The 24,336-nt window shown below is 47.3% G+C and overlaps 2 protein-coding genes across 3 annotated transcripts in view; both read left to right on the top strand.

Moving 5' to 3' along the window:
• Window positions 1-22,784, top strand: part of LOC147623350 (pentatricopeptide repeat-containing protein At3g03580-like) — a 24,778-nt gene extending 1,994 nt beyond the window's left edge. Inside the window, exon 2 of one of the 2 annotated variants that reach the window (XM_086821496.1) lies at window positions 19,928-22,784. In XM_086821496.1, the coding sequence (XP_086677622.1) occupies window positions 19,983-22,376 (2,394 nt within the window). In that variant the 5' untranslated portion in view covers window positions 19,928-19,982 and the 3' untranslated portion in view covers window positions 22,377-22,784. The remainder of the gene's footprint in view (window positions 1-19,927) is intronic. The other variant, XM_086821497.1, reaches the window with a different exon arrangement.
• LOC147623351 (uncharacterized) lies at window positions 14,696-15,199 on the top strand. Its single transcript, XM_086821761.1, has one exon. It carries the CDS (start codon window positions 14,696-14,698, stop codon window positions 15,197-15,199), a length of 504 nt encoding a protein of 167 aa, XP_086677887.1.
• Window positions 22,785-24,336: the final 1,552 nt, after the last annotated feature.

The raw sequence follows: 24,336 nt of genomic DNA, 5'->3' as shown, positions 1-24,336 counted from the left end.
TATGATGAGATACACAGATTGGTCAGGACAGCGATACGCCTCCATCGTGAGGAAGTCAAGCAAGAAATGCAGCAAGAAACACATGCCTGTTTGGCTGAAACGTATGCAGACATGTATGCAAAGATGAAGGGCGAGATGCAAGCCCAAGTACTGGCGGAACTACAGGTTGCACAAACTTTCATGCAGGCTGAAATCAAAAAAGAATTGCAAGAGGAAATGCATGGAATGATTGCAGAGAAAGACAGTATGATCTTGGAATTAAGGGCAGAGCTGAATGCATGCAAGGAAAAGTTAGACCATCAAAATGAGGGACAAGGCATGGCTGCGGCACCTCAAATGCAGGAGGAAATAAAAGAATTAAAAATACAGGTGGAGAAGGAGATAAAAACCTTCGCCGAGGTTGCACAGCGCTTCAAGGCGGAGGTGGAAGAAAATGCTAAGTGGATTGATGTGGTAAAAAAGCACAAGGGAATGCCTGACAATAAAGTGAAGGTGATGAATGCAACCCTCGAAGAAGAGGCTAAACGGCGAGCCAGAGCCCTACATGTACGGGTTACACGGTGGGGGGAGAAAGGTACTCCTCAAGAAGATGCTAAGACACTGAGTACAAAGATAGGAGCCACAAAGATTCCTATAGTAGAGGCCTGGAGAGTGGGAAAGGATGCCACCAGAGCACGAGCATTGATATTGAAATTTGCAGATATGGATAAGAAGAAGGCCTTTCTCGCTAAGAGGGACGCGCTTAAGGGAGAGAATTTATCTAGATGAGGATCTTATGCCGGCCCAAGTAGCACACCGGAAGGAAAACATGCCTCGAGTGTTCGAAGCACGTAAGGAGGGGAAGGGGGCTGTATATAGAGATGGGCAAGTATTCATCCGGGAGCGCCGGTCGTCCTGACGGGGCGCAGCCTATGGGACCTTTTATCGGTGTGGAATTGCAATGGAGCCCTACGAGTAGATGCAGGGTACTTCAAGGACACTTTCAAAGGCTGGTATATTGCCATACAGAGACACATCAATGTGCAGGGAGTAAATTACCAGAGGTTCTTGGGTATAGATGGGAATCAGTATGTTGACCCCAACGACGCATAGCAAGGGGGACTAGAGGAAGAGGGGGGGTAGCAGTACTGTTAAGGGAGGACTTACGGGAGGCAGTACATGTGATACATAGAGGTGCAGACGCACACTACATGTGGATCAAAGTGAGCACAAATGGACCTCGGCATTTACATTGTAGTATGCTACTTCCCACCGGCACATTCTAGATACGCTACAACGGGAGAATCACCATATATGCCGCTGTACGAGGACATCATGAGATTTGTGAGCTTGGGAGATGTACTACTAACGGGGGACTTTAATGCACGTACAGGCCGGGAACAATCAGCTCTCTATGCTACGGATGAGCCCATGTATCGCGAGCTAGCAACGGATGAGATAGGGATGCAAAGATCTGCCCAGGACACAAGAGAGGTGACAGAATATGGGAGACACTTCCTAGCTTTGGGGAGTGCACATGGGCTAGTTATCTATAATGCCCTATCCCGTTGGCCAGGTTCAGATGCTCTCACATGCTGGAACAAAAAGGGAAAAGCTAGTACAGTGGATTACCTTATGGGCTCACCTACCTTGATACATGATATACAAGATCTCTCCATTTCGGGCAGACCCATTGGGATAGCAGTAGACGATGCATATTTGACATTTTCTGTGACTTGTGGATATGTTAGAGGCACACCACCCTCTAGTCATACCAGATACCCAAGATATCACTTTACTCGGGAGACCGCTAGGGTATATGGCAGTGCAGTATATGATGGTATGTTCGCTCTTGACCCGAGCAGTCCACTTGATGAGCTTACGAAAGAGTTGGCAGATGTATTACATGGTTCAGCAGCATATGCTTTCCCGTATATACCCCCCCCCCCCTCTTTCTACCCCTCCTCGCCATATGGCCCCACAAAATGGTTGGTACGATGATGAATGTTGCAGACTCATGTGACCGCTTGCAGCGGGAGATCACCCTTGGCATCCACACACATAGACAGGCTAGAACGCTCTTCAAATGCCTTGTGCGGAAGAAGAAGTGGGATTACCTGGCCAAGCTTGAGATGGAGATATACCAACTATTTTTGGGGCAGGATAGCAAGAGGGCGCGGAAGATGTTCCATGAGCGATAGCCACCCACACCTATCACAGCACTTGAGGCATGGCATGAATATGCAAGAACTTTATATGAAGTACCAAGGGCAGCCCCCCATCCCTCATCTGTCAGCGACTTGCTTGGATCATAGTACTTTTGTCACCATTCGGATGGTTTTGGATGCTATTGACAGACTACGTAATGGAAGAGTCCAAGACCAGGATGGTCTGGTGGTAGAACATTTTTCACATGCCAAAGATGTATTGGCACCACTGCTAGTACACATGTTTAACCCCCTAAGTGTACTACATTCATGCTTTTTGGTGACATTCTCTCAAAAGGATCCTTTATCAAGGAACAACAAACCCAAGTCATGTAATAATTTTGCTTTTCTCACAAAAACTATATTTGCGAAGGTTTCCCAGACAGTTGGTCGGCACATACTATTGTACCTCTATTTAAGAGTGGTGACCCCATGATACCAGGGAACTACAGGACCATCATGATTGGCCATTGCTTGGCCAAGATATTTGGATCTATTTTGGATTGAGAGTTGAGTAGATGGGCTGAGACACATGGACTCAGAGCACCTGGGTAGGCGGTTTCACGACTTTGGATCACATATTTACCCTCAGGGCTCTCATTGAAGAGGGACGAGCACGGGGGAAGAGGATATATTGCTGCTTTGTGGACTTCCGCAAAGCCTTTGACACGGTGCCATGTGCCAGACTCATGAGGAGATTGCATGACATTAGTGTTCCCGAGGAGATGCAGTGGGGCATTTATGCATTATATGAGGCAGTGATAGGCAGTGTACGGACTCCCGGAGGCATGTTGCAGGCATACATGGCAACGCAGCTAAGCAAGATGTAGGAGGAAATGATCCAAATGCTGGACGCAAAAACCAGCCACCCTTAAACTAATCACGGAGCTGGAGGCCCAAGTCGCCACCCTTAAAGTGGAAAGCGAGACCTCGAGGGCACGTCCGCAATTCGAATAAGGAGAAATTCAACTATCCCTCAATGATGAGCTGAATACACTTAGAGAGCAAGCTTTATGATGACATTATGAAGTTTTCCAGTCTAGGGGACATCCTCCTGGCTGGAGACTTCAATGCCCGCACTGCAGGTGCACAGGTACCCTTCTTTGAGACAGATGATCCCATGTACCAAGAGATTGACACGGTGGGTACGGATCTGGAGCGGACATCACAGGATACAGCAGCCCGCATAGGCTATGGAGAGTATCTCTTAGCCCTCGGCGGGGCGCATAGGCTATGGAGAGTATCTCTTAGCCCTCGGCGGGGCTCATAGGCTAGCCATTTATAATGGCTTGGCTAGATGGCCTAGATCCAACTCCTTCACCTCCTACCCCTTCGGACATGGAGCCAGTACAATGGACTATCTAATGGGATCCCTCTCTTTGATCCCACTCATTTCGGAGTTTACCATCTCACCTCGCAGCCGACCATGCATACCTGGCCTTCTCCCTCACATGCCGATACACCATCCAACCACCCGCTTTGCCCCATTACCGTCCGAGATACTACTTCACCAGAGAGCCCTCTTCCATCTATTCTGATTAGGTCTACCGCATCCTCTCCGACCTCGACCCCCACATCCCACTTGATGAGCCTACCACACACCTCTCAGCCACCCTCCATACGTCCGTTGTAGCCGCCTTTCCGCACTCCAGAGCCACCCCTACATCACCAGGAGTTTCTATCCCACAGAATAGCTGGTACGACGAGGAATGTCGTGATACCCAAGCCCGTCTACATTGGGAGATGGTGCTAGGATCCACCACTCACCAACAGGTGCGAGTGATCTTTCGACGTCTCACACGGAGAAAGAAGAGAGCCTACCTAGCCAGGCTTGAGCAGGAGCTATACCAGCTATTTCTTGGAAGGGACTGTAAGCAGGCCTGGAGGATCTTCCAGGATCATCGCCTTCCGACTTCGATTACTTCACCCAGCACCTGGCACACCTATGCCACCTCTCTCTACCATGCCCCTGAGCAGCCACCTCTTCCCCATCCACCCGAACCTCGTCCCCCACACTCTTCCTTCTTTCACCTCAGCATGGTGAGAGTGGGAGAGCACAGGATCATGATGGACTCCTCAGCGAGCATTTCTCCCATGCTAGGGACACGCTAGCCCCTTTACTGGTTCACATGTTTATGTGAGGGCTTCCCCGTCAGTTGGTCATCGAATACTATTGTACCTATCTTGAAAGCAGGTGACCCCATGGACCCCAACAACTACAGGACTATCATGATTGGTCACACCTTGGCCAAGATTTATGGTTCGATTTTGGAGCATGAGCTTAGTAGATGGTCCGAGGAGCAGAGACTCAGAGCACCGGGGCAGGCAGGCTTCAGGAGAGGGCACTCCACACTAGATTATATCTTTACACTTCGGGGGATCATTGAGGAGGGGAGAGCTCACGGGCATCGGATATACTGCTGCTTTGTGGATTTCCACAAAGCTTTTGATACCGTCCTACGGGCTAGACTGATGAGGAGACTGCAGGATATGGGAGTGCCAGCAGAGATGCTTTGGGGGATCATTACACTCTATGAGCTAGCCACAGGCAGAGTACGGGCTCCAGGAGGTGACTCAGAGATCATACACAGCGCTATCGTGGTGAAGCAGGGTTGCCCCTTGTCTCCTACTCTATTTGGTCTATACATTGACGAGATCTCAGATTAGATTGACAGACAGGGAGGACCAAGAGCACATTTGGCAGGAGTCCTGATACCGATCCTCTTGTATGCAGATGATATACACGGTTATCAGGAAGGACATTGTCAGACTGGATACTCAGAGGACATGGAGTTCACCTAGTCGTCCACTGGGGACGAAGATGGCCTTCTACAGAGATCACCTCCTATGCCTGACAGAGGATGGGTTCATCATCCGCCCACGCTACATGGACACACACCTATCCTTTGGGGTAAGATGTGTGATTGGCCAGATCCGCACCTCGTCCCACCAGCTGAGAGTGAGACTGCCAGATATGGGCCTAGGGCGGTCGTACCAGAGGACAGGATATGCTAGCTCTGTCACACAGAGCCCGAGACAGAGGATCATTACATATGCCGATGCCGTGTGAGATTCGGGGGAGGTTCCATTGCCTCTTCCGAGATGGGTTCGGACCACTTTCCAAGATCATGGACTTCCCGTATCAAAGATGCATGGGACTTTTTCGTCTAGAGCTCCGTAGACACGGGGAGTCCTTAGTGAGATCCAGATCAGCTGTACTTGCTCGAGGACGAGCACAAAGAGCTCTCACCGACTTCTTCCATACCAGCACTTCGAGGGTCGACCCACCCATCATACCCAGACCATAGGCTAGTGCAGGAGCTCGGCTGAGAGGTGTGACACTCGACAAAGCCATTGAGTTATCCAGAGCTCGACGCCCTAGACTCCATGGCCCTCGCCCACGGCCACACCACCACAGGAGGATCTGGGCCATCATCTCCCAACATTGTACGACCTCGCGCCAGCTCAGTTTTACCACCTTGAGCACCATGTCAAAGGAGCCCATGAGGGATGTATTAGGGTGATATGAGAGCTCTCTGCTCATGTACCTAGATCAGATTTTATAGTTCTAGATTTTTGTTATCTTTCTTTATTACTATTTTGTACCCAGAATGATGTACCTCATGGATATGATGTAACCTTTTGGTCTCATAGGTCATTTTGGCCTTTTGAAGACGTTAATACAACTTTCTTTCTTTCTTTCTTTCTCTCTCTCTCTCTCTCTCTCTCTCTCTCACGTGCACACCCTGGCATATAGTTGTGCATTTACCCCAGTAGTGCTCCATCCTAATATATGTACATATATCCCAACCTCACAATAGTAGTTTTCTTTCAGTTGTTGTATTGTGCACTGAGCACCATCTGATACTCAGAGATACCATATACATTGTACATGGTTTTGTCTCATAGGCCAGTTCTCTTTGGCCTGAGAGAGACATTAATACAATCTTTCTTTCTTTCTTTCTTTCTTTCTTTCTTTCTTTCTCAGACTCTCTCCCACAAGGCTCTCTCTTTGCCACACCTCCCCTACACATAGGTTGAATCGTTTTGTGCTTTGTCACCATTTGGCCACCCAATTGGTCCACCCGTGCTTTTATGTACATTGGATTGGTGTCCATGGCAGTTGTATATGCCGGGGATTATGGCATGCTCGTTTTGGGCATGTGAATTTTCGGAGTTTGATGCTTTTGCAGAAGCATCATATGGTTGATAATATGCCGTCTCTTGAGTCTCCACCAAGACATGTATGTGAGGGGTGTATTTTGGGAAAGATGCAACGAAAACCATTCCCCAAAGATGGAGCTGTTAGAGCTGAAAGTAAATTACAGCTCATACATAGTGATGTATGTGGTCCAATGCGGACACCATCCATAGGGGGGCATCTTTACTTCGTCACATTCATTGATGACTACTCCAGGTTTGCTTGGGCTTACCCCTTGAAAGCGAAAGCAGATGTGTTTACATGCTTTCCTCTTGAAAGCGAAAGCAGATGTGTTTACATGCTTTCAACACTTTGTAGCAATGGCTGAAAATATGTGTGGATGTAAAGTCCAAACACTTCGCTCAGATAGAGGTGGAGAATACATGTCAAATGCATTCATGGATTATATGCTTCAAAAGGGCATCAAACACCAATGTACTGTGCCTAACACCGCAGCAGAATGGTGTAGCTGAAAGGAAAAATAGATCTCTCATGGAGATGGCAAGATGCATGGTGAAAGCACAAAAGTTGCCTCACAAATTTTGGATGGAAGCTATAATGTGTGCAACTCATGTGTTGAACAAGTGTCCAACAAAAGCTTTGAAAACCATAACACCATTTGAGGCTTGGTATAGCCGAAAGCCAACAGTGGATTATATGCGTACATTTGGGTGTTTGGCATATGCACATGTGCCAGAACAACTCCGAACAAAGCTAGATGACAAAGCAATTAAATGCATTTTTGTGTGCTACAGCAATGAGAGCAAAGGTTACCGTCTTTATAATCCAACTACACGAAGGATTTTTGTAAGTAGAGATGTGGTATTTGCTGAAAATTCAGAACGACCCATGTACAGCTTGTATAAAAGCAATGATACAGGCATGCAGGACATGTTTGATGACTTTTACCAATTGCAATTAGGGGGGATTCAGATCAGCCAGCCCCAACACAAGAAAATCCTCGTGTAGAACATGTGGAACAGCCAGCCATTCAGCCCCCTTCTATGGAACAAGTGGAAGATCTTGTCAGGGAAGAGCAAACAGCCATAGACACAGCCAAGTCAGTGCCAAGATGGTTGCTGAAAACTTTGCAAGAAAGCAAACTTGCAGCTCCACTCACAGGTAGAACAAGGGCTAGTTCCAGCCATGCCTTGAATATACATCGTGGGGAGTCTGCATTAGCAATGGGTGGTATCTTTGATTCAGAAGAGCCTTCTTCTTATGAAGAAGCACATGAGAATGAGCATTGGTTGCAAGCTATGCAAGCTGAAATTTCTTCTATCATGAAGAACAATACATGGGATCTTGTGGAATTGCCTAAAGGCAAGCATGTCATTGGAACAAAGTGGGTGTACAAAGTCAAAAGAAAGTCTGATGGTACTATTGACAGTAGTGGCAGATCTAGCACGAGACCCTGGCTATGTATGCATACATGAGGTTTCTCTCTCCGAGCGGGAGGCAGTCGCTATGGGACATAGCCACTGGCGCTTGGTCCGAGACTATTGCAGCACACTGGGTGGGCAGATTTGTAGCCGCTCGGATGGGGATGACTCTCCATCCAAGCCGCTTGCGAAGGCCCGCCGTATGGCTGAGACAGCCTCCACCTCAGCAGGTCATCCATGAGGATCATCTCATGGAATGTACAGGGCCTTGGCGTCGCACACTATGTACGTTATCGTGGTTGCTTGAGGTAGGAGCTTCAGAGATGCCTGGTTGGGGGCAGTATTGATATTCTGATGATGCAGGAGCACCATTTGAGTGAGAGCAGGATTCGGAGATATGGTTCGCTGATGCCTGGTAGATGGGACACATTTTGGTCTGCAGGTTTTGGCCCCTTGGGTGGGCAGGGAGGAGTATGTATGGTCATTGTGGATGTATGGTGGCATGCCATTGTAGATCGCGGGGTCATTGTGCCTGGTAGAGCGCAGTATGTTATTCTGAGGATGCATGATGAGCACTTTGGTGTGCTCAATGTCTATGCACCCAATCATGCTAGTGCCAGAGCAGAGTTCTGGACCCTTGTTACAGATGCATTGCCCGAGGCCGCACATTGGTGTGTCGGGGGAGACTTCAACATGCTTGAGGACCCGGCCGATAGGGTGGGAGGCAGTCAAGTTACAGTGCACGGCACGGAGCTTGCAGCTTGGGAGCGATTTTGTATGACACTGCGGATCACTGATGCATGAGGCTTTCTCCCGTTCTCAAGACAGTCTTAGTTTTTCTCGTTCAGACCACTGGCAGGGAGGGACTAATCTATCATGGATTGATCGCTTCTATGTGGGCAACAGGTTCGGGGAGCGTGGTGGCTCCGTTGGCATTCTTGCTGGCACCTCTTTTTCAGACCATGCGCCAGTTATTTTGACACTTGAGGAGAGGACATGGGAGACCAGCTTGCAGTTGAGGATCCCAGAGAGGATACTTACAGATCCCAGTCTTTTTGAGGACATTGAGAGGATATGGCATGATAGCCAGAGCTCTGACCTGGATGCAGCAGGCCAGTGTGCCCAGGGACTCATCGAGCTCAGCTCTTTTTTGCACGCTACAGCCTCGACACGGCTGGGAGAGACACGAGAGCGGGAGCGTCGCTTGAGACGTAGCCTTGCTTCGCTCCAATGTCTTCAGGAGCAGCTGCCTACATGTGAGTGGGTGGCGTCCCAGCTGAGCCAGGCACGCCAGGAGGTTAGAGAGGCAGAGGAGCAGAGACACGAGTTCTACTATCATCGCCAAGCCTCTTAGTGGACGTAGCTTGGTGATAGAGTGACTGGGGAGTTTTTTGAGATCACCGGACCCCGCCATGCTCGAAGTACGCCAGCTCAGGAGACAGGACGGATCGTTAGCCACTGAGCCCGAGGAGATTAGAGCTATTGCCACTGAGTTCTATAGAGACCTGCTTTCAGCGGAGCCACAGCCACGGAGGCACGTGATGCTTGCAAACAGACTGTGTGGGCCCATGTGTAGAGGAGGGTCAGAGATCGTATGCGCACAGTTTTGGGTGAGCCCCTTTCAGAGGATGAGCTTGTTGAGACTTTGAGGGTCCTTCCGCGTCATAGTTGCCCTGGGGAGGACGGATTGACGCCTGCCTTTTTTATGCGCTATTGGGACCTTTTGGGGCCAGGCCTCCGCCGGGGCTTTCAGTATGTTTTGGACACTGGGGTGATGCCACAGAGTTTTTCAGAGGGCTTGATCTTTCTTATCCCCAAGGGGGACCCCAAGGGGGAGGGAGTGTCGGATGATATTTGGCATTGGAGGCCTATTACGATCCTCAATACTGTCTACAAGGTCCTAGCAAAGGCCTTGAGTTTGAGGATCCAGCCCTTCCTTGGAGAGTTGATTCATGCTACCCAGACAGGATTCGTCAAGGAGCGCAGTATCCTTGACAACATTTTCACCTTCTGGGAGGCGACGGCCCGAGCTAGATTTCTCGGTGAGGACTTGGTCGTGATGCTTCTCGATTTTGAGAAGGCATACGATAGAGTCGACTGGGGTTTTCTTGAGGGCACTATACTTCGCCTGGGTTTTGAGCCAGACTGGATTCGAGGAGTGGCGGCTCTATATTCCACAGCTCTTAGCCAGGTGTTGATGGCAGGAGGACGGGGGCCGAGTTTTGAGTTGACCAGATCAGTCCGTCAGGGATGCCCTCTCGCCCCGTTCCTTTTTCTTTTCTTTGCAGAGGCTATGAGCATGTATCTGACAGCAGAGGAGGTTGGTTTGAGAGGACTCCAGCTTCCAGTCCGGGGTGAGGACTTGCTCGATTCTGAGTTTGCTGATGACACGAGATTGTTTCTGCATGGCCAGGAGGCCAATCTACAGAGGGCAGAGCAGTCGCTACAGGTTTTTGGTGTGGCTTTGGGAGCATTGATCAATTGGCGCAAGACAGTGGCTTTTTGGATCAGTAGCGCTCCCGCTCCGGCATGGAGCCCAGACCCGGGTTTTAGATGGATTCCTCCTGGCACAGCAGTGCGGTATCTGGGATGCCAGATTGGACTTGATTTGTCACCTGAGCAGCAGATCGCCCCGCTTCTTCTGAGCATTCGGAAGAAGCTTTTATATTGAAGTACAGCTCGGCTATCCTTGGCTGGGAGGGTGGTGGTGACAGTTAGGTGCTTTTAGCGACTATGTGGTACATCACGTCTTGCTGGATCTTCTCGAGCTTCTGCATCAGCCAGGTACAGAGGCTGATCAGGAACTTTCTTTGGTCTGGGCGGGATGGTCAGCCGGCCTGGGCTAAGGTTGCTTGGGCAGTTATTACTCTTCCGCTGGCCCAGGGGGGCTTGGGCATTATAGATCCAGCTGATCAGAGTAGAGCCTTGTTGGGGAAGCTTATTGTTCGGGGGCTGCTTCCAGGTGCTAAGCCTTGGAAGGAGCTTCTTTTTCAGCGGCTGCAGGTTAGAGCTCCCCCAGCAGGGGGCACTTGGGCACCAGAGATACGGTAGATCTTCATAGAGATGAGGAGGATAGGCCTCAGTAGAGGATGGGAGGACAGATTTGCCTTGAGCATCTTGCGAGCTTGGGAGTTGCTGAGACACCGGGGCTTTCTCAGAGACCTCCCACTTGTGACGAGGAGCGGGCCAAACAGCCGCTCATCTGGAGCCCCGCGGTACGCACAGAGCAGGGTCATATGCTGGGTTCTCGGCCTCGTCTAGCCTGGGGACCATTGGCCGCAGGCCCAGCACGCAGTTTTGGAGAGATAAGCAGGCCTTTTGCAGTCTCCCGGAGGAGATCCAGGCAGAGAGGCTGAGTCACTTCAGAGGGGGGCTGATTATGAGGGATGACATTCAGCAGGCACTCTCACTGAGGAGTGGTTCACGCCTTTCAAGCCAGCGGCCCCACGGTGGATGGGAGCCTTTACACAGTTGGAGATCCTGATTGCTGTCAGAGCTTGCACTGAGGATGGTAGATGCCTCTACTATGAGATACAGGATGAGGGCAGACTTTAGAGAGTGGAGGCAGAGTCGCCTTTGGTTGCAGAGTGCATCTTTCAGAGGATACGGGTAGTGGCCGCCGCTTCTTGGAAGTGGCATATTGATCCAGACCCTGCAGGTGTGGACTCTGATTGGCGCATATGGGCATATGCTGCGCTGTCGTGCCATGGCACGTCTATGGTGTGAAACCGTGCATATGAGGCCATTAAATGCAAATCCAGATGCATGGGATTAAGTGCCATGACTTGAGTCATTATATGATGCCTAAGTACATATGTTCATATTGTAAATGAGGTTCAATAAGACGAGCTGAGACTGAGTCAGGTCTCAAAGCCTGTGTACATAATGGGTGTAGTAGGTGTTTTAACACTTGGATAGTGTGATGTTTTTAGTGGAGGAAAAGGGCAGTCTTTTGCTGTGCAGATGCATGCTTGAAGGCCAGGCAAACAGTGGAGAAATGTGAGAGTTTTTGTGAAGTGCACAGGCTGATAAGGAGCCATTTTGGAGGGCAGATAGCAGGAGCTGGGAGTGCCTGATGGGTATGTGATGAACTGAAGAGTTGTGGTCAGACATGCTATGAACAACTTCCTAGAAGGAAATTTTTGCAGAGGAGCTACAGTTTGAGATCTTTTTAGCACCCAAGGTGGGTACTTTTCATCCGGAATAGCTACAGATGATAGATGGCTAGTTTGAAGCAGCTTTTGTATGCACATGATGAGCATACTGTGGTGAGATCTAGGTGTCTGGACATAGGTGGTCATATGGAATTCAAGGCCATGAAGCTGAATTGATGATCGGGTGCGTGAGCGGTGAGATATGGACACACCAACTGGGGCACCTTTCCTGATGTGCAGGGAAGAGCTAGATTTTTTGTAACGGTTGAGTACGTGGATGGCTTTTTTGAAGATAGGAGCGGTGGGTGCTGCTAGGGGTCTTGCATTCTTGCATGAAGCAGAAAGACCAGTCATCTACAGGGACTTCAAAACATCAAACATCTTGTTGGATTCGCAATACAACGCGAAGCTGTCAGACTTTGGGCTTGCAAAGGATGGACCTACAGGAGATAACACACATGTTTCGACTCGAGTGATGGGCACGTATGGTTATGCTGCCCACGAATACGTAGCAACAGGGCATTTGACGGCTAGAAGTGATGTTTATAGTTTTGGTGTTGTACTCCTTGAGATCCTTACTATGGAATTTTCTAAAATCACATGATTATGTTGTACATATGCCATATGTCATCTTTTGCTTGTGAGTTGTTGGAATCTGAAAGCAGGTTTTCACAAGATCAAGAGACACCTTGAAATGATGGAATTGGCATTATATGATATATGTGATGTGAATGGACACATGTATATGGAAATCTTTTGAAGATTGTATTATGCCTACATGTGATATGTTTGAAGCATTTGGAAAAAGAATCAGGAGATCTATGCTTGAAACTGGTCATGCTCTTGACACACATTTTATGTGCAATCATCAAGCTGAATTTGGGAATGTATTGAAGTGAATCGGCACATGTATATGTCATCAATGCAAATGTCTTATGCTCCTTGAAGAGTTATGTGTTTGTGAATCCTTGCTTGGGATTTGAAGCAACTCTCACAGCCAGAAGTCTCGCACTTTCCCAGCGATACCGCCCACCTCACGACAGCGCGCCCCTTGGCCCGGCTCGAGTGGGACCCTGGCGAGTACGAGTGGCATGATCCTTATGCGTCCCCCGAGGCCACAGAGATCACCTTTTTCCAGTACACTGTTCGGTTGGGGAGGCATATTTTGATTGTGAGGAGGATGGTCTCTCCAACTGCATCGGAGCATTGGCAGCTACAGGGATTCTCACAGGAGTTCCTGGATGATTTTTGGACCAGGCTGTGGGCTAGCCGACAGGCACGCAGGATCTCGGCTTTACAGTGGCTGGTTGCCCACAAGGGCTCTGCACAGTTGGCACCTGGCTTGTCTACAGTGGCCTTCCGCCGGCCTGCGTCCGATGCGGCCACCCATTGGAGACACAGAGACATTGCCTATGGGACTGTCCACAGGCGCAACAGATTTGGCTGAGGATGCTGCGCATTTTGGCCCCCCTCTCTCCAGAGAGCATGTATACGTGGGGAGCCGCTGCTTGGTCGACTTCGTCAGGGCCAGCTCTGGGATACGAGATGGAGCAGGATAGCCAGGCCATCAGATTTATTAGGGGCCAGCCTCGCCTTGTTCCTTCACCGGATTTCTCGTCCGCCGGCTGGACACAGGAGAGGAATTTACGATGGGAGCTCCTCAGCAGCCTTACCATATGGTTCACCTGGAGAGCCCGTTGTTTTAGGGCCTTTGAGGGGAGACTGGAGCCACCAGCAGAGACTGTTCGGGCTATCTAGCAGGAGTTGATTCACACCCTGCGAGGACAGTATGACCGCATCCGGGGCGACTCGGATCGAGCGATCTTGCGGCTCTAGGCCTTCCACACCACTTGGCGGAGCGGCCCTTTCTATTTTCTACACGCGGGTATCCCCCCCTCCTATTGTATGATATAGCCTCTCAGTTATTTGTACTTTTATTTGTACTTTTTTGCACCTAGGACAGTCTCCCTAGCTGCCTTGATTGGATCTCTGCTCTGCCTTCTTATGAGCAGGAGAGGGTTTTGTAGCCCAGTGGGCGTTTTTTTTATAACTAATTGAAAGGATCTTTTCTCGGGAAAAAAAAAAGAGGAGGCGGCGTTGGACCATGTGTTAATGCACCACAGGAGGTGATTGATGAGATTCGACGGGAAAACTCACGGATCTTCCTTGGATCACAGCTTGGTAGGGCTGGTAGAGTCATCATTGAGGATGAGCAGCTAGATACACCTGCGCATATGGGCCCATCAGCTGTTGGGGGGCCAACATGTTCATACGTGGGTGGACAGATGTCACAGTCAGGTTAGTGGAAGGGCCATCCACAAGTTCAGGTTCAAGTGTAGGTCCTAGCCGAAAGAGGGCTAGAGTAGATGATGGACAGTCTAATGTGGAGGATATTGCATGCGGTAGTGCGGGACGACACCATCAGGCCACTCTACGTGGTACATTGAACCAATCCTCGTGGGTGAAGGAGAGGCAGCGGAAGGCAGAGATAGAGATAGAACGCACTCTCATTGGGTGCAATATCTCTTTCAATGTCCTTCGCACAGATTAGTGGAGGAGAATGATTAAAGCCGTCTCCGATGTAGGTGCATGTGAGAACTGATTAGACTACCAGAAGATGCGGACAACCATGCTAGAGAATGAGAAATAGCGCATAGAGAATGCACTAGAGCCAATAAGAGATTCTTGGAAGAAGCATGGTTGTAGTATCATTCAGATGGATGGAGTGATGTGCGGAGAAGACATATTATCAACATCCTTGTTTCTAGTTGCATGGGCACATATTTCTTGCGTGCCGTGGATGCAGGCAAGACAGGGGAGAGGATCACTGCAACATTCATCTTCCAGCACATCAAGCAGGCTATTACCGATATTGGCCCAGAGAATGTGGTGCAGGTCATTATGGACAATGTGTCCAACTGCAAGAGCATGCGAGAGATGATTGAGGCAGAGTTCCCATCCATTGTGTGGACTCCATGTGCTGCACACTGCTTGGACCTCATGATGGAGGACATAGGGAAGCTTCGATGGGTGAAGCCGGTTGTGGATGAGGCCGTACGCATCACTACCTTCTTCAGGAAGAAACACCAGGCATTATCTATCTTCCGATCCCACTCACACTTGGACATGGTGCGGCCATCCAAGATCCGATTTGCCTATATGTATCTTGTGCTTAGCAGGCTACATGAGGTACATGATGCACTTCGAACCTCAGTGCTATCACCGACATGGAGGGAGATGCGTGATTCGACCAGCGAGCCCACTCGATACTTCTAACGCAAAGTGTTGGATGAGTCCTTTTGGTTTGATATTGAGGGCTTAGCAAAGCTCCTTAAACCCGTGTATGTCTTCATCCGATTCAACGACATGGAGGGCTCCACATTGGGGCTCCTCTATCATCATTTTCATCGGATGAGAGAGATGGTGTCATTAGTCACCTCGCCGACTATCACTCCTAACAGGTATATCCAAGGACCAATATCTATTATGTAATATGGTTTATGGTACGTGCTGTAATTTTGGTTATATGATATACTTACTATTGGATATCTATTTTGGAATGTCAAACGTAGCAAGGTAATGGCCATTTTTGACTCAAGATGGACTTTCATGTGCCGTCCCATTCATGGGATTGTAGCATTACTTCATCCGATGTTCAACAAGGTCGAGCTCCAAATAGACACAACTCAATTTGCTCAAGGATGCTTACGTGTCTCAAGTGCTTAGCTATGATGACATGGTGACCTACCACAATCGGGTGGGAGTTGCCTTAGGCAAGTTGAGTGCCTCACCAGTTCAAGGGCAGGCAAAACCACTTTTACGTGGTGGGGCATCTATGGATACCAGGCCAGAACTGTCGAGAAAGTGGCCTTTACATTGCTATCTCAGGTTTGTAACTTTGAAGTTCTTAGTTTGTACAATGCAGCCAATGTGTAATCTTGTCTTTTGACATTTGCTAGTGCTATGTGGCATGTGCAGAGTTGCTCTGCTGGTGCATGCGAACGGAATCGGAGTGCATAATCTCTTGTGCATACCAAGATCCGTAATCACTTGAGTACTCAGTACTTAGAGAGGTTGGTGTTTTGTCGATCCAACCTCCGTCTTTTGTGCACACTCAAGACAGCCACCGGTGTGAAGGAGGTAAATTACTTGCCAACTCGAAATGTTTATTATTAAACTTCATTATGTGTAACCTTATGAGCATTGACTCTTGAGTCCTAATGAATGCTCATGAGCATTGAGCATTGAGTATTGACTCTTGATATGTGTTATGCGCCATGTCACATGTGGTAGGTGGATCCCTTTAACTTCAATAGGCTCCTCGCTCATACTAGTAATACGGAGGCTCAGCTTCAGGAGGACTGGTTGCGAGACGAGCAAGAGGAGATATACCGAGAGCTCCACAGAGAGCTTGAGAGCATAGATCGCAGGGTTACACGTGCTCGATCACGAGCTATGAGTATTGTAGATGCTAATGCTCATGAAGCTTCTACTAGCAGTCTAGGTGGTCGGGGCCGTCGTGGTGGGCGAGGTCGAGGGCGAGGCCGTGCTCAGATAGCTTAGCAGCGCGAGTCTCTTGCACATGATGATGATGATGATGGTCCCTTAGATGAGGGGCCCATAGATACGAGTGACGCCATTCCTACATTGCCGGTGGTCAGAGAGCCTGACTATGACTCGGATGGCAACATGTTGACGGATGGAGATATTTCTTTAGAGTCATCATCTGGTTTAGATGAGTAGCTAGCTGTTATTAGAGTTTATAGTTACTAGTTTTTTTTTTTTTTGGTGACTAGTCTAGACTTTGCTTTGTTTGTCAGGCCCAGCCTCTTAGTTTGAGGGGCCTAGCCTCTAGGAATCAGAATTGAGATCATATTCTCTGTAGTATCATGTATGACATATGTCTATAGTCTTATGATTTCGGATTTATCCATGATCCATCTCACTTTCATCTATGTTCATTGTTTAATTATTTTATTTGATATTTGCATTTGCCATTGTCACTTGTGACTTGTAAGTTGTAAGTTGTGCAAAATTGAAATTAAAGGTTGTATAGTATCAGTAAGTGCTTTAATGTTCATTGATGAATCTTCAAACTTTATATTTTAAAATTTTATAAGTAAACTATAAATTTTGTATACATATATATCGGGGGCAGTGTTCACTATGTTTGGAATCTTTTCAGCACGTTTTCCAAACGTACTAAACTTATCGTTCACTACGTTTGGAACCACCTTGGACGAAACTTTCGACAGATTCCAAACATGGAGAACCTTGGTGGAGAAACGGTCGGGACACTCTGTCTTGACATTACGAGCCGACAAAGGAGGTGAGTTTACTTCTTGCCATTTTAACCAGTATTGTGATCTCCATGGCATTTAGCGGGAGTTTGCCAGCACAAGTACTCCTTTAAAGAATGGCGTGGTGGAGCGAAAGAACCGAACGGTGATTGAGATGGCTCGACAATGTTGGAACATCAGAGTCTTCCTCAAAAGCTTTGGGCGGAGGCAGTTGCTATTGGTGTTTATGTTCTCAATTGGTCTCCTACTAGTGCTGTTCCAGGGTAGACCCCCTTTCGGGCCTACCTAGGAAGAAAACCATTGGTTTCACACTTTCGGGTTTTTGGGTCAGTTGCATTTGTACATGTACTTGATGGTGATAGGGGGAAGTTGGACGCTAAATCCAAGCACCATATTTTGGTTGGTTACAGCTCAGAATCCAAAAGTTATCGGCTCTACAATCTTGCAACTTCGAAGATCATCATTAGCAAAGATGTGGTGGTTGATGAGACTTCATCTTTCATTGCAGAGGGGGGTTCTTCATCATCATGGGCTGATTCGACTTCTTCTACGACTTGCATTGGCACGTCCTCCAGCACCTTAGGTGGAGGAATCATCCGACATTGATCGAGAGGAGGAGATTTCGGTGGATGCAGGGGATCTCATATTCCCAATTGGTTGTACCAGACATTGCGGAACTCCAAGGTAACACGGTTGCCTTCACCTACAGCACAGGGTGTCCTCGGACCCCGTCGTTCGGAGCGGTTGCGTACCACGACATCACCTTAGGGGAACTTATGTGTCAATTATGCACTGATATCAACTCATATTGGGGAGGCATTGTCCAAACTGACTTGCAAGTAGGCTATGGAAGGGGAGCTTTACTCTATTGAACGGAATAAGACTTGGGAGCTGGTTCCTAGACTGAGAAGGCGGAAGGTGATTGGTGTCAAATGGGTCTATAAGACCAAGTACAAATCTGATGGAACTCTGGATAAGCACAAGGCCAGGCTTGTGGCCAAAGGCTATTCTCAGAAAGCTGGCGTGAGTTGTGATGATACTTTTGCACCGACTGCTCGGATGGTGACCATACGGATAGTTCTTGCTCTTGCTGCACACTCTTATTGGCCCTTTGTCAGATGGATGTCAAGTCGGCAGTCCTCAACAGGGAGCTAAGGGAGGAAGTTTATGTGGAACAGTCCCCGGGATTTCAAGTTCTTGGCTCGAAAGGTATGGTCTACAGGTTGAAAAAGGCCTTGTATGGTTTGAAACAAGCTCCCAAGGCTTGGTATGGGAAGATTGATGCTTTCTTTCAACAGATTGGTTTCAAGCAATCGGCGGTTGATCCAAATCTCTACATCTTTCCCGAGAATGTTGCATTGAATGTTGAGCCAGTGTGTCACATAGCACCATAGTGTAGAGTGCATGTGACATTCCCTCTTTTGCTTAGTTGGCGGTAGGTTCATGGCTTCCAAGTAGTCCGACAATATTTGTGGGAACTCCTGGAAGAATTCTTCATCTAGCCATATGGTCATGAGTGCCTCGGTCCTTGAACTTTGTGTAGAACTGTCTTTGTTTGCAACCAGAACCATGCTTCCATCTGTGGAGGAGAATTTGCTCGGGCTTGATGACTTCGGCTTCGTCAAACATCTCAGGCTGTTGCTCATTTGAGACCACCTACAATGCTAGTCCAACATAGGGCTTCAACCAAGAAACATGGAAGATATTATGCATACTCCAATTGTCTGGTAGCTTTAGCTTCACATGGAGACATCACTGATCTTTTTGATGATCGAAAAAGGGCCAAAGTTTTGATACGAGAGCTTGGGACAGCGCTTGCGCACTTGCTTGAATCTCTGCTTCATGATCTAGAGATCCAAGTGCATCACAATGTTTTCTAGCATGATTTTACCATTTGACGTAGTCGTTATGAGAATTTGAATTAGATTTGCTTGGCAACCAGAGACGATGAATCCATCCTTGGTAGTAATGCAAGATGCACATTTTTCCAAGGGACCTTCGGGTCAATTTTGCATCTATCTTACTACATGACCAAGTAAGTCTTGTTGGTATCTTGTTGTTATTCACATAAATAATTTTCTAGAATTTTACCTTGCCATGTGCATCACCCATGTGAGTGCCATGTGGACATGCTTCCTTGTTGCAGCCACCTTTAGGCAAAGTAAGAGGAGTGTACGGCCCGATTTGGGCAGTTTTGGCAGCCTAATAGGTGCCCAGAGGAGCTCAAGATATGGACCAACAAGTTGGGCACAATATGAGCACAAGAAAAGACCTTTTGGATGAACTTTTTGGGGTCATAAAAGCCCTAGCTGACCTAAACCGGCTTGCTATGAAGTCCCTAAGGTCAAGGGTCATTCTTGAGCATTCAGATATAGAGGTTTCCAAGCCAAGCCCAAGGGCTAGAGAACTAAGACCAAGGGTAGTAGCGACAAGGCATCTGGATCACCAGAGAAGTTGTGAGTCAGTAAGTTATCTTCGTATGCATCTGGAGATAGCTATGAATAAGCAAGATCTAAGTCAAGCTCCAAGATCATCATTGTACGTATAGCATGTTTTGGCAATATACAATAGATTAGGGTTTCATATCTCTTGTCTCTTCTCTATTGTGTCTTGCTAGTTTTGATTATTAATAGCGTTGATCTCTCTTGCTTAGCGTTAATCTAGATCAGCTTCTGCACACATGTGACCTACCCTCTTTATGCAGAGAAGGGCGAAAAAAGCTGCTTCTGGTGAGCCTTGTTGTGGATCCTGCATTAGAAATGAACCCCAGGCCCCAGGTTTCAAGCATAAAGCTACCAAGGACTTGCTATGGATGGATGAACATGACCCAGTCCAAGTTGGGTGAGAGAATGCACAAAATGGTGAAGAAAAACAGTGTTGTTCGGGAGGCACGTAGCTTAGAGGAGGCACTGGCTTCTCTAGAAGCAGGGATACCGCCCCAGCCTTCTGTTGAGAACCTTGAATACATCTTGCGTGCGTGCACAAAAGAGAGAAACCTAGCATATGCGCTGCGGTTACATACCTACATGCACAAAAGAAGGCTGGAAGCTCATAAATCACTTGGAAATTACCTTGTTTTTATGTTGGTTGAAGTTGGAAGAATGTGCGATGCCCGTAAGGTTTTTGACAGATTGGTGTGTCGTAATGAGTTGTGCTGGAATTCTCTCATTACAGGTCATATTAAATGTGGGGAGTCACGGCATGCTCTCATCCTCTACCAAAAAATGCAAAAAGATTCTTTACATCCGAATGCCTATACTTTCGTAGCCTTACTTAAGGCTTGTGCTGAGCTGAAGGATCTGGTGAGAGGCAGTGAAATACATGCTGAGATTGCCAGAGGGGGTTTGCTGGAAAGTGACCTCTTTGTTGGCAATGCACTGGTCGACATGTACGCCAAATGTGGCTCGCTTGCAAAAGCACGGGGAGTGTTTGATGAGCTTCCAGTTAGAGACGTAGTCTCATGGACTGCACTGATAGCAGGATACGCCAAACAGGAGCATGGTGAGGAAGCACTGAACTGTTTTGAACAGATGCAACTTGAGGGGGTCTCTCCAAATGCTGTCACATATGTTTGCAGCTTGAAAGCTTGTGGCATGATTGGAGCCATAGACAAGGGCCAAGAAATACATGCTGAGATCGCCAGAAAAGGGCTGTTGGAAAGGAATCTTCTTGTTGGCAGTGCGTTGGTCGACATGTATGCGAAATGTGGCTTACTTGCAAAAGCACAGGAAGTTTTTGACAAGCTTCCAATTCGAGATGTAGTCTCATGGAATGTACTAATCGCAGGATATGCTAAACACGAATGTGGCAAGGAAGCACTGTACTGTTTTGAACAGATGCAACTTGATGGGTTCTCTCCAGATGCTGCCACGTTTGTTTGCAGCTTGAAAGCTTGTGGCAGTATTGGAGCCACAGACAAGGGCAGAGAAATACACGCTGAGATTGTCAGAGAAGGGTTGTTGGAAAGATACCTTGTTGTTGGCAATGCTCTGGTCGATATGTATGCCAAGTGTGGCTTGCTTGCAAAAGCACAGGAAGTGTTTGACAAGCTTCCAGTCCGAGATGCAGTCTCATGGAACGCACTGATTGCAGGATATGCCAATCATGAGGGAGACAAGGAAGCACTGAACTGTTTCAAACAGATGCAACTTGAAGGGATCTTTCCAGATGATGTCACATTTGTTTGCATCTTGAAAGCTTGTGGCAATATGGGAGATGCAGACAAGGGCCACGAAATACATACTGAGATTGTGAGAAAAGGGTTATTGGAAAAAAATCATGTCGTTGGTAGCGCATTGGTTGACATGTATGCAAAATGTGGCTTGCTTGCAAAAGCACAGGAAGCGTTTGACAAGATCCCAGTTCGAAATGTAGTCTTGTGGACTGCACTGATCGCAGGATATGCCAAACATGGGTGTGCCAAGGAATCATTGAACTGTTTTGAACAGATGCAACTAGAGAAGGTACCCCCAAATGCTGTCACTTATGCTTGCAGTTTGAAAGCTTGTGGCATTATTGGAGCCACAGACAAGGGCAGAGAAATACACTCTGAGATTGCCAGAAAGGGGTTGTTGGAAAGAGACCTTGTTGTTGGCAACACACTGGTTGATATGTATGCCAAGTGTGGCTTGCTTGCAAAAGCACAGGAAGTGTTTGATGAGCTTCCAGTTCGGGACATATTCTCATGGAATGCACTGATTGCAGGATATGCCCAGCTAGGAGAAAGTGAAAACGTTTTTTATATCTTTGACAGAATGAGAAGCGAAGGCAAAAATCCAGATCTGGCCACATTTGTTAGTGTTCTTAGTGCATGCAATCATGCAGGCCTGGTGGATAAGGGCCAGGTGTACTTAGAGGCCATGAGCAAAGACTACGGCATTAGTCCAACTCTTGAGCACCACACATGTATGGTTGATCTCTTCAGCCGTGCAGGCCACTTAGACAGGGCAGTACTGATGATCAAGAAAATGCCATTCCATCCTGATCTTGTGGTGTGGCATATTGTGTTGGATGCTTGTCAAAAGTGGGGCAATGTGGAGCTTGGAAGAAAGGCCTTTGAACATGCAATGCGATTGGATGAAAATGATGCTGGAGCTTATATCTGTTTGAGCAATATCCATGCAAATGCTGATATGCAGTGCGAACAAGGTTAAGGCAAGAGTGAAAAATCAAGCATGGACATTGTTAGTGGACTGATGCTGATGGGTATTTTTTGGTTGGGATGATATAAAAGCAAAACTGTTTTTGCAAATCTAGAAAAGCTTTCCCTCAAAAACGCAAGAGGAAGGCCATGCCCTAGGTTTGCATTGGCACAAGACATATACAATGATCCAAAGGTAGAGAGCTTAGCGAGAAGCCTTATTCAATACACACCCAAGCAAATACCCATACGTGAGCATAGTGAAAAGCCTTTCTCAATACACCCAAACGAACACCCATACATTTCCAAAGTTTGTGGTTTTGTATTTTGTAAATCTTGGTATTTTGCTGATGCACTTGTATCAAAGACGAACGAATTATGTAATTCAGATCAGGGATGCTAAACGTGTTCATCTTTTCAAGGAAGTTGTGCTTGTGAGGACTTTTGGGGATGGGCAGTAGTCATTGTCCCTTTTTATGGATGATAATCAAAGTAAAGTTGGATCCCTTGTTTTTGATTGAATTTCATATGTAAGTGTTGAATCTGTTGCTAGAAGCAAGCTGGTGGTTTATAAGATGTGCGTGTGCACATCATACATATACACCTGTGCACACAGGTGCGCGTGCATACATATACAAACGCACACACATGCACACACTGCTCTTTTCTGTATCAAACAAGAGTGATATACAATGGACGGCACATGGAGGTGGTAACTAGCTATGATGCAGGTAGCTTGGGATTGCTTTGAATATGTACAGGTAGTTTCTGTGAATACAATGATAATGAACTTAGTACACGTAATAATAATCAACTTCATAGATTCATTGGTTACACAACCAACTTATGGGCAAACATGATTAAGTGGTTCTTGTTGAGCCATCTGCCTCATGGGCTTTACAATTATGGAGAACTCAGTTTACATAAGATTCTTCCTTATACATCTTTGCATTGTTTTCCAAGCCAATGCATAAAGAAAATGACATAAGGTGATGTTCTTCCTGGTTCGCTTCTCTATGTTATAGGATACATATTACATAAGAAAGAGAAATATAGGTCTTGCAATGAATCAATATCAAGACACTTTGAACCTGTTTGGGAAAGTGTGAGTGGCCTTGACTAATAACATATTACCTATACTCCTTGCTATTCACATACTACCTATATCCCCTGTTTATCAACTGCCACGAGTAGTCAATTAATGTTGGGCAAACCTTACAAACATACATCCGTAAGGTTATATCCATAAGGTTTGTGACCTTTAGTGAACTTTGTCCCCTGCACTGAAGATAGAGGTTTACGACTTGCAAGGAACCAAGACCCCCTGGTAAGCTATGCCCTCAGCCCCTCCATCACCCTTTGTCATCTCTTCTGGATGACTCCTTGGACATTTAATGAGAGAAATTAATTGATCGATGCAGAGAGGAACAAACATCAATAAGAAATGCACTCACACTCCTCGATTAGAGTTCATCATGGATGTATATTTGCATGCAAGAAAGAGAAGAAGAAGATATGTTAATGTCTTGCAAAAGATCCAACGGGTCTATGAGACAAAAGGTGTAAAATGTGTCCATGGAATCTCATCATGGGAGAAAACAACAACATAACAAAAGGAACTAACACTAATCCCTAGGTAAATGTAGATATGTATGGATCATCATCGTCATCCTCATCATGGAGGATCACCATCCTCATCATCGTGGATACAAAGTGGGTGTAGAGGATAAAAGTGTGACTGGGGAGAGGGAGCTATCCATTGATGTTTGGTAGGTGTCCATAAAGGATGTCCAGCATCGATGAGGGAGTGAGGAGGGCCCCTAGATCTGTAGGGCTGAGGAGAAGCTGGGACGAGGTAGCAGCTACAGATGCTCGGGTGGTGGGCGAGGATTGAGAGATAGAGAAAGAAAGAAAGTTAAATTTACGTCTTACAAAAGGCCCGATGGGCATATGAGTTACAAGTATCCATGGAA

This window comes from Cibotium barometz, chromosome 27, assembly GCF_041138505.1.
Source record: "Cibotium barometz isolate CiBa-2024 chromosome 27, ASM4113850v1, whole genome shotgun sequence".
Taxonomy (NCBI): domain Eukaryota; kingdom Viridiplantae; phylum Streptophyta; class Polypodiopsida; order Cyatheales; family Cibotiaceae; genus Cibotium; species Cibotium barometz.
This window is presented reverse-complemented; position numbering and strand designations above follow the sequence as displayed.